This window comes from Oryza glaberrima, chromosome 8, assembly GCF_000147395.1.
Source record: "Oryza glaberrima chromosome 8, OglaRS2, whole genome shotgun sequence".
Lineage (NCBI taxonomy): Eukaryota > Viridiplantae > Streptophyta > Magnoliopsida > Poales > Poaceae > Oryza > Oryza glaberrima.
The window spans coordinates 9,841,534-9,852,551 of NC_068333.1; the positions used below are offsets into that span (position 1 = coordinate 9,841,534).

At 47.2% G+C, this 11,018-nt stretch overlaps 2 protein-coding genes across 2 annotated transcripts; both read right to left on the reverse strand.

The window, feature by feature from the left end:
* Nucleotides 1–536: 536 nt before the first annotated feature.
* LOC127782365 (uncharacterized protein Os08g0218700/LOC_Os08g12160-like) lies at nucleotides 537–1,432 on the reverse strand. The gene has a single exon (XM_052309540.1). It carries the CDS (start codon nucleotides 1,308–1,310, stop codon nucleotides 648–650), a length of 663 nt encoding a protein of 220 aa, XP_052165500.1. The 5' UTR covers nucleotides 1,311–1,432; the 3' UTR covers nucleotides 537–647.
* Nucleotides 1,433–10,097: 8,665 nt separating this feature from the next.
* Nucleotides 10,098–10,631, reverse strand: LOC127783027 (uncharacterized). The gene is made up of 2 exons (XM_052310318.1): nucleotides 10,392–10,631; nucleotides 10,098–10,220 (listed from the first exon to the last, which is right to left on the reverse strand). The coding sequence occupies exons 1-2, from the start codon at nucleotides 10,629–10,631 to the stop codon at nucleotides 10,098–10,100; spliced, it is 363 nt and encodes a 120-aa protein (XP_052166278.1).
* Nucleotides 10,632–11,018: the final 387 nt, after the last annotated feature.

The following is an 11,018-nucleotide window of genomic DNA, read 5'->3' on the forward strand; positions in this document are numbered from 1 at the left end:
TAAGAGGAGGAGCATCAACAAAGGATCTAAATGCTACTACACATGTTGGGAATCATGATAATCCTAGACAATTGTTGGCCATTGTAATCATGCAGTATTTTAGGTTGGGTCTATCCAACACATTGTTCACATTATTGATTAGGTATCTTTACCATAATCCATGAAAAGTGATCATCAATCATTACATGTGTTGATCTTGTAATCACTTGTTCCACATATGACATACAATCAGAAATCATTTAGAAATAGCAACATACACAAAGAGCTTCATTAACAAATCACATGCTCACTGATGGATAATATATAAGGCTGCGTTCGCAACCCCTCCTCCCGGCACGCAAAACGGAGCACACCTTATTGCATGATTAATTAAGTATTAGCTATTTTTTTTTGAAAATGGATTAATTTGATTTTTTTTAAGCAACTTTCATATAGAAACTTTTTGCAAAATACGCACGTTTAGCAGTTTGAAAATCGTGCGCGTGAAAAACGAGGGAGAGGGGTTGGGAACTTGAAGGTAAGAACACAGCCTAAGTTATCTATTTAAGCAACACTTTATTACAAATAAATAAATATAGTGTGCAATACAATAATCTCTATGATTTTGTCCTCTAGGACATATCACTAACTGATGATCGGATGATCAATCACAGCTTTATGGCATTGAGGAGGTCGATGGTGATGGTCGTCGCCGCGTCAATCTCCTTAACGGTGGGAACCATGTCACAGTACTTGAACAGATCACCTAACTTGCACTTGCTTGTGGCCCCGTTGTATTGGGTCTCCAAATTCTTGGTCCACTTGAGCACCGTTTCCACGTCCTCCTTCTTGCGTCTGCCTTTTCCGGCGGCGGCGAGGCGGTCGAGTGCGGCAAGCACCGAGTTGGTGGACTCTGAATTGCTGGAGCCAATGCCGAAGAACGATGTGCAGTCGTCGATGTTCTTGTCCCTGATGCCCCTGCTTCTTACCGCGCCCACCTCCCTATCGAGGGCCTGGATCTTGGTGAGCAGGATGATGGTGGCCACTTGGGTGGCCTTCATTTGGTTGTCCTGGAAGGACTCGGCGTACGGGAGGAGTTCGCCGAAGCAGCAGATCTTGTAGATAGGATCCTTGGGGATTCTGCAGATGGTACGGGAGAACTGGTACGCCGCTGGGGAGGGCTCCTGCCCAGGCGGCGTCCGCGGTGGCAGCTCAAGGCTGAGCTTCACCCAGTCCTTTGCTGCAGTTGCACATCGTGGGGATAAGCTGCCGGCGTTGATCGCTATCAACACTACCTGCAGGAGGACGGCGGTCATGCTCGACCTGCTCATTGTATTTACACACACTCACACTCTCTCTCTCTCTCTCTCTCTCTCTCTCTCTCTGCTCATTGTATTTACACACACTCACACTCTCTCTCTCTCTCTCTCTCTGAGTTTAATTAGTAGCCAGCTACAGGATGTATTAATGCATATATATGTTCAATCGATGAGGTACCAGTTAATTTATACTAGCTTGCTAGGCTGGCTCGATTGGTCATTACAAATTGTCAACCTTTCCAATATAATTTCTTCAATGGCTGTGATATCATCACGGCATGCTTAGTTATATACCACTATTTCGATGCAACTAATAATAGTCATTATTTAGACTTGATCGTTGTTTGTTTCCTGTCCATTCATTAATTGTTGGAGTATATATTTTTGGCAAATCAACTCTTACTGCTACAAAACATTAAATAGGTGTCGCCACTATAGGTGTCGGAAGTGCTAAAACACGTACCTATAAGCTTTTTCCCTATCTCCGTGGGTTGAAATAGTAAAAAACCGGCACATTTAACCAATTATAGGTGCTGGTTCTAAATAAGAACCTACACCTATTTTATAGGTGCCGATTTTTTATAAAAACCAGCATCATTAAAAACTGACACGTATAATATATTATAGTTGCCAGTTTTTTATAAAACCGAGACCCACATAAGCCGAGCTGAACCAACCCCCGGCCACATCGACCTTATCCATTCATCTCCTCTCCTTATCCATTCCCTCTCTCTCTCCCTCCCTCCCTCAACCGAATTGGTGTGCGGCGGTGGGAGGGGATGTTGCAGCCTGGCGGCGGAGCCCTCCCCTCCGCCAGATCTGGCAGGAGGAGAGGTGGCGTCAGCGGCGGGTCGGCGGCGTGAGGGGAGGCGGCGGTGGTCCGATGGCCCGGCGGTGAGGCCCTCCCCCTCCGCCAGATCTGGCGGGAGGGGAGATGGCGGTGACGGCCTGGCGGCAGAAGGGGATACGACAGCAGCGGGAGGGGAGACGGCGGTGGTCCAACGGCCCGGCGGCGGCGACAGTGGTGCCGTGGCAGCGGTGCCCTCCTCCTCTCCATTTGACGACGGCGGCGGCGGTGGAGACGTCAGTGGCGGCAGTGGCAGTGGCGGTGAAGGCAGTATGATGAGTGTTGTTTATTCTTGATGAATGTGTTTGAATATGATGTTGATGTGTTCTTGATGAATGTGATTTATGAGGATTTGAGGAAATTTTTGGATTTAGGTATTATATGGGATCGGCTTGATGGCTCAATGCATCGGCTCGATGCATCGACCCAATTTTTTTTTGGCTCATGGGCGCCTCAAAGGTGCCGGTTTCCAAAACCGGCACCTTTGACCCCAGCTAATCAGTGCCGCCAACCAGGTGCCGGTTGGGAAAACTGGCACCGAAGGGGGTTTCCCAACCGGTACCATTTACATCTTCTATAGTAGTGTAAAAAAAAAGATTTTCGTAGGCACCCCTTTATTTTACAAACAGATTAAGAAACCCGCTTGTAAAAATATGCTAGTGGTGTCCAGTCAAGGCCCGCTTAGGAAAATTGATTTCACATACATACATCTTAGCAGGTTCGCCTGCAAAAATCGATTTCCACAATAGGTGGTTGAAGGTCTTTTTTTTCTGAGGAGAACGATGGCAGGAGATCTGCCGGAATTTTAATTAAAGGAAAGCGAGGAAGTCCCAGACACGGTTTACAGTGGGAAAATAGGGGAAAAGGAAAATAACAACTGATTTACAACTGAAAATTACGTCAAGAGTTCAAGGTGGCTTGAAAGCCGAAAAACGCAAATCCATTTCTTGGTTGATTTGAAGGGCTACTGTCATCTCTGAACAAGAGGAATTCTTAGTAACGCACCCCGGGTCGTCTTCACTTGCGTCCTAGTACCTGACTGATTAAGCTTGGTCCATCATGTTGAAATATCAGAAGGAGCAATTGCGCCAACGGAGCCGATGTTTTGGAGCCGGCATACTTGGCTCCATACTTGCCTGGCAAAGGGACATTCGTTGAAAAGATGATTTGTATCTTCAAAAGCACAAGTACAGAGGGTACAAATCCAGTAGCACGGCCAATGTCGTCGGAGCAAATTTTGTGCAGTGAGGGTTTTTTGGTGCAGAACCAACCAACCGAAAAATCTCATTTTGGGTTCGGCCGGGGCTGTCCAAATGGAATCAAAATCAATAGAGGAAAATGAGCCTTGAAATTGTCGGAGATATGCACTTTTAGAGGTGGAAGAGCCAGTGTTTGTCCAGTTCCAAGAAATATAGTCTGCAGATTGGGAGAGCGAAACGCGTTGGAGTAATCCTCCAAGTTGAACCAGATCATGTAGTTCTTCTACTGAAGTAAATTGCCTGAAAGAAATAAGCCATCTGTTATCTGCTTACTCTGATTGCACAGTTCTCTGTTTTCTCTTCGCTAATCTGTAGCATTGCGGGACAACATCTTTTAGGCATCTGTTTTGGAGCCAATTGTCATGCCAAAAACTGGTTTTGGCGCCATTCCCAATTGTAATGGTGGTAGCTGCTTGAAAGAGTCTCCTATCCAGCTCATCGCAGGGCAACTCCATGCCCACCCAAGGTTTATTCTCCTCCTTCCATTTGAACCATAACCAGCGCAGTCTACGAGCTCTCGAGAATCTATCCAAATCTGGGAGTCCCGCCCCTCCCAGATTTTTTGGTCTACAAACGGTTTGCCAGTTGATCAGACTGTCACCAAGATTTGAATGATCGGGGTCTTCACCTTTCCAAAGAAAAGATCTCCTGAAACGGTCGATTCTTTTAATTACCCATTTCGGTGCTTGCAGTACAGTGAGATGATGAGTCGGCATGGCGCTGAGGACCGAAGCGACCAGCGTTTGGCGTCCCGCGGAGGTGAAAAAACGTCCTTTCCATCCAGGTAGTCTCGATCCAATTTTATCAATCAAAGGGAGGAAATCAACTTTTCTTAATTTTCTGAAATAGAGTGGCAGCCAAGGTGACGACAAGGGAAATCTTTAACCTGTCCTGGCTAGCCGGCGAGGATATGCTGAAGGTCGATTCCATCGCACCTAATAGGGAAAATTTCAGTTTTGTTGATATTAGTATGTACTCCCTCCGTCCCAAAAAAAGGCAAATCCTGGGTTTCCATGTCCAACTTTGACTGTACGTCTTACATAAAAAATTTTTATAATTCGTATTTTCACTGTTGTTAGATGATAAAACATGATTAAAATTTTATGCGTGACTTTTCTTTTTAATTTTTTTCATATTTTTTTCAAATAAGAAGGATGGTCAAACGTTGGATACGGAAACTAAGGTTTGTCTTTTTTTGGACGGAGAGAGTAAACCAGAAATTTTTGCAATGAGGATCGCAATACGAGACAGCGCTGTCAATTCATCCAAATTTGAAACTGCAAAGACTGCAACGTCATCCACATAAATCGAGCATCTAAAACGGCCATTTCTTATGCCAAGAGGAACTAGGGCATTGGCGGTTTCAGCAGCTTCGATAATTTGGTGGAACGGTTCCATAGCCAAAATAAAAAGCATGGGGGATAAACGGTCCCCTTGACGAAGACCTCTAGCATGAAAAATCTTTTGGCCTGGGGATCCATTTAGCATCACCTGGGGATCCATTTAGCATCACCTGGGGATCCATTTAGCATCACCTGAGAGGACGAAGTAGAGAACAGATTAGAAATCCAATTAATCCAACTGTTTCCAAAACCAGATTGCCGAAGGATCTCCAGAAGATAGGGCCAATTAACGGTGTCAAAAGCCTTTGCTATGTCAATTTTGATGAACAGACTTTGTTTTTTCGATCTATGAAGAATCTTTACCAAATTTTGGACGTAAAGAAAATTGTCGTGAATCGCCTTTTGCGAACAAAGGCACTTTCATTTTGAGAGATCATCTCGTTAAGCCGGGGAGCAAGCCTGTTCGCTAAGATTTTGGTGATGATCTTGGCAAAACTATGTATCAGGCTAATGGGGCGATAGTGATCAGCACTGAGGGCATCATCTTTCTTTGGGGATGAGATAGATGTATGCTGAATTCAAATCTGCCAGTTGATGAGTGTTGAGATGCATGAATGAAGAAATCGTTGTAAGAAAATCGTCTTTCACAATGTTCCAAGCGACTTTGAAAAAAGCTCCAATGAAACCGTCCGGTCCCGACGCCTTTTCAGGCGGTAGACTGAAAATTATTGATTTAAGTTCCTCTTCCGAGATATCTTCTTCTAGCTCCGAGATTCAAGAGTTGCTAGTTTAGGCTAAGAATTCTCTGGTGATTTGTACCTAGTCTTTCTCTGAAAAATCGGTATAATTCTTCTTCTTTGTCTTGTGCCGAGATAGCTACCCATGTAGGGGTCTGTAGCAAGTGGATAAAGTTTTTTCTTTTTCTGGAATTAGTCTTGATGTGAAAAAATTTTGAATTAACATCACCTTCTTTTAGCCAAGTCATTCTCGAGCGTTGTCTAATCTTCAATTTGTTGAGCACCGCAAGCCCAAGGAATTTTGATTTGAGGTTGGACAGAAACTGCGTTCATCTACAGAAAGAACTCTCGATTCCTGAGCTACTTCAAGTTGTAAAATTACTTCAGTCGCCACCGCAAGCTGGAGCTTGATATCCCCTATTTGGTAGCGGCTCCATCTCCTGAGATCACGAGCCAGTCAGTGAAGTTTCAGGCAAAAGATAGCTAAGTTGTTAGTTGCGAGGATTGGTTTTTGCCACGAAGATTGCACCACCTCCAAAAAACCGGGAAGTTGTAACCAATAAGACTCAAATCTGAAATTTGGGAAATTTTCTCTCTTTTCATTTCCAACTAGAAAAATGGGAGCATGATCAGAGCAGGCCGAGGAAAGCGGAAATAAACGAGAATTTGCAAACAAGTCCCAATCCGTAGTCGCAAAAGCATGGTCGATTTTAGTTTGTGTAGGTATTGGACCATCACCCACCCAAGTAAAACGTCGCCCAGGGAGATGGAGTTCTTTCACCTGTATTTTATCGATGAGACCTTTAAAATGCTGCATCATCCTTCTATTTAATCGGTCATTATTTTTATCCGATGCTTTGTAAATGAGATTGAAATCACCAACAATAAACCAGGCTGATTTCATGACTGACTGTAAATTTTCTAGCTCAGCCAGAAATGCAATTTTATCAGCTTCAAGTTGTGGTCCATACACTATTGTGATGGACCATTGCAGCCTCTCTTCTCGCATGATCACAGTTGCAGAAACAGATAATTGACCCAGGTGAACATCAGAGAGGGAGAAGAAGTTTTCATCACAGGCCAAAATCACCCTGCCCTTGGAACCATCTGCTGGCAGATATGCCTATTGATGTACAAAACGTTGGCCAAGAGTATTGAGGATGAGTTGGTCAGACATATCGCCGCAACTTTTCTTTCCTGGAGACAAACAATTGAAGCCCCATGTTGTTGAATGCAGAATTTGACAGAATCTTGTTTAGCTTTGGCATTCAAACCCCTTACATTCCAGTTGAACAGGTACACATTATCTTGCGACATAAATTAAAGTGGCAGCTATCACACCCAAACAGGCAGAAACACAACTAGAAAGTCTAGAAGAAACACAGCCTGAAGAGTAGGTGACAGAAGAGAGCAGAGACTCTGAGACAGGGGGGTAACACATCATAGAACTGACCCCAGTCATACACTGGAAGCAAAAGCCTACAACTGTCACGCCCAGAAATTCACGAACCAGAATTTCTAAGCTGAATGTGCATTAAACCCCTGTCCAGGACCAGCTAGGGTACACAAACGACAATTGTTGACATACAGATCCATGTCTTACAAAAATATAAAAGATTACAAATGCAGCGGAAAAGGTAAAACAAGCTAAGCCTGAAGACTTGACTCCTACAGCGGGCGACTCCACTCTACAGGCATCCTTGACGGCAGCGACGAAACCAACCTTTCTGAGACAGCTCAAACTGGGAAGAACTTCCGCTCTGGTGTGGGGGAAAAGAGAGCAAGACTGAGTACTACCCACTGTACTCAGCAAGTCATACCGGAAGAGGATGTATGATGCAGGATATATCCAAAGGAGGCTAAAGGTCATTTTGCATAAAGCTAGCATTTAAAAGCAATAGTTGAAAGCAGTAAAACAGTTGTAGTAATTAATCAATATTAACCAATCATTGTCCAACGCTACACCACGTTGCAACAAGCCCAACCAACCACCTGAACTACACCAGTTCATTAGCTAACTAGGGGTGAGACTAATCACGGTGAATCTGGTCAACCGCCCATAACCGCGGGCACAGCTATTCGAATAGTTTTACTCTGATCAGAGGTGTACAACTGTACCCACAAGACACAGCCCCACGACACGTTTCCGTGCGCCGACATGCCACCACGGCATACCGGAAAGAGGCCGTGACAGGATCGTTCGCATAACCCCCTCTAACCAATCGCACCACACCTCAGGTTTCACCCCCACTCCTCACAAGGCAGCGGGCAGTCCCCTCTCGTGCCACGGTGAATTCGGAAGCCAATCAACCGGACACCCCGGCCGACCCAACTCCATCACGCCCACCCTTGCTTGGGTACGTCGGCTAGAGGAAAGCTACACTACAAGCCCAATCGTTGCCCACGCTGGCTTATGATAAGTACGATAAGTTCTTCCAGGATATCCCGTGAACCGGTCTTTAATCGCCATGGGCACGACTAGCAAAACCATGCACCCACAACGCACCATGTAGTGTATTTTAATTAACTAACACCATTGCGGTGGCTCTATTCCAAAGCTATGCCAATAATCAAAGTCTATGCATTAATGTGATTCCCCCTTTGTGTACTAGTTGAACTAAGCATGGCTAAGCATTTCCTAAACCAACATCTAGTCATTTTAATACCCAAGTTATCAATGGCATAAGGTAAACAATATATGGCTGAGTAGTAGGACCCATCCCACATGATGTTGTAAAAGAATGCAACATTTAATAGAAATGCGGGACATTTGTAAATTGGGTACAATATGATCAATTGTAATGCATGACTTGCCTTGCTCTCGCACTGATGAGACCACAACAACGTCTTCGAGAAACCGCGGATCGACGAAACGGCCGAAATCTACGCGACAAACAAAGCACACAAGCAAAACATGCTATTAGTCTACTGAAACATGAAACAAAACCATTCTTAATGGATTCTATGCATTTTTATGAATTTACTGAGACTTGAATGGACTTAATCGGAGCTCGGATGAATTAGATATGAATTTTAGAAGATTATCTGTGTTTATTACTATAAAAGAAAAAGGCTTAATTATTTATTGCGCAATATGTCCTAGGGCTGACGTCACCCAGGGGGGGGGCACCGACATGCAGGACCCACGAGTCAGCGGCACAAAGAGAGGGAGAGGGGGCGGCATGCGTGCGGGCCCCACCAGCAGCGGCTCCAAGGGAGGGGAGGTGGCGCCTAGCTCATCTCGGCTCCAAGCCGGCCGGCCGGCCATGGGGGCGGCGGCGCGCGCGGAGCTGGCGGCGGCACGCAGTTGCCAGCGACAGCAAACGGCGGCGGGAGGCGGCGGCGGCCGGCGCGAAGGCGGCGGCGCGGCCCGACGCTAGGAGAGGAGAGGGAGGAAGGAGGGAGATGGGTCCTCAGTCCTCACCGAGGGGCTCAGTCGGCGCAGGGAAGGAGCGACGGCGAACGGCGACGACGAGCGACGGGAGGACGATGGCGACGGGCGGACGGGCTCCGGGAGGACCTAAAGAACACAACGGGGAAAATTAGAGAGAGGGTGACGTTCTACGGTGAGCGAAACCCATGGCCGAAGGCGGTGGCAATGGTGGTGCTCACCGGTGTGCGTGGAGAAGCAGGCCCCGACGGTGGATTTGGACGGGCGGATGGCGGACGCGGTGGCTCACGGGATGGTGAACACGGCGGCGTCGATGGTGAGGCTTGGCACGGCGGCTAGCGATGGCTAGCGGCGGCCGGAGCGCGGCCGGAGGGCGGTGGTGATGGGTGAAGCGGCGTGGGAGCAAAGGAAGGCACGGGGGAGCACGGCGAAAGTGAAAAACGAGAGAGAGGGACACGGGGAGCGTTTTATAGGCGGAAGGGGAGGCGGACATGGCCGTGAAGGCTCCCGATTTCGCCGGCCACGTGGGGGAGTGGGGAGGAAGAGAGAGGGAAGGGGATTCAAAATTTGAATCCGCCCCTTGTGGGCGCGCGGCGCGGGCGGGAAGGCGAGGGCGTGGGCGGCGTCGCGGCGACGTGGGCGCGGGAAAGGCAGGCGGCGTGGGGGCGTGGGGTGGACCGGCAGTTGAGGACGGAGGCCGCCCCTCCGGCTGGAGGTTAGGGGCGAACCAACAGGTGGGCCCCACCTGTCGGCGCCCGGGAGGAGAGGGGGAGCTCGGATGGACTTCAGGGAGGGGAAGGAGAAGAAATGGGTTGGTGGCCCAAAGAAAGAAAAGAGGGGCAAAAGGAAGGAAAAAGGGAAAAAGGAAAATAAAAGGATTTCCAGGGACTTTTTAATGCTTGTGCTCACTTTTAATTGATTAAAATTATCTCTGGAGCTCTGAAAATTCCACTAAAAATCCTGTTAACATATTTTGACATGTAGAATCCAAGAAAAATTCCATATGCCTATTCCGATTATTATTTGCATTTATTAATTAGGGATTCATCTCTAGGTTAATTTGAACCAATTTCTTCATGCGATTTATTTAGCAAATTTAAAGCAAGGGAGGGGAACTTCAGGGCGTGACAACAACACAGACAGCTTGAGCATAGGAACTCTGACAAAGGTTTGAAACTTGACATGGAGTGTTTCACAGCAACTGTCATCATGCCGAAGACCTTCACAGCGGCGCTATAGCCACTTTTTTCTTCAAGGTCTTCAGGCGGATTGTCTTGCATCCTCCCTTTTCAACCAGATCAGCAATGGTCTTCAAAGAAGCCGGGGAGAGCGGCTTCTTGTAGCGCTATAAATACAAATTTTTAATATTATCATTGAAGGATGCATAATCATCAATGAGACCGAAATTTTTTGAAAGTATTTCCTGACTTAAATTCTCTAGCTTTGCACTCGCACGGCACTTACAGAGCAAACGCTCGCTATGGTGTTGGGCTGAGGTAATGGCAGGGATCTTCACCTTTGCACGGGAAGGTTTCCACGCTTTAACATCAGGAGCCGGAAGGAGGGGAGATTGGATTGGTGTTGCGATGTTGTTGATGAAGTTGTCGATCTGTGACAGCTTGCCTACTGCAGGAGAGGATGGGTTGGAGGTCACCACCCGCCCTGTGTAAGATGGCACAAAAATAGGGAAAGAAACACGACGGGAGACTGTATCCGGTGAGTAAATAGAATGCTGAACTACCGCTTCATGCAACATGGGATCGAGGTGGCTTCTAGGATTCCCAGAACATCCCCGTGGACCTGCGAGGGGAGGGAATCATCAAATTGGAGGATTGCAAGGTCCTCAGAAGCAGAGCAGCGCACAGTGAGAGCCGCATCTCCATCTGGCTTCGAACTAGGGAGAGGGGACGGAAACTTGCAAGGTGTGGCCGCAACAGAGGGGGAGACGAGAGGAGGAGCTTTAGCATATTGATCCGAATGAGAGACAGGCTGGGCAGAAAAAGGTGGTCTCACCTTACTTGCATCGCGAGACCGGTGGCTGCGGCTCCTATGATCAGAGCGTTCCTTTCCCCGTGATTGGCCTCGTTTGTCCTGATCACGGCGCTGGCTGTCCCACCGATCCGTATCCCTGCTGTGACTGGAG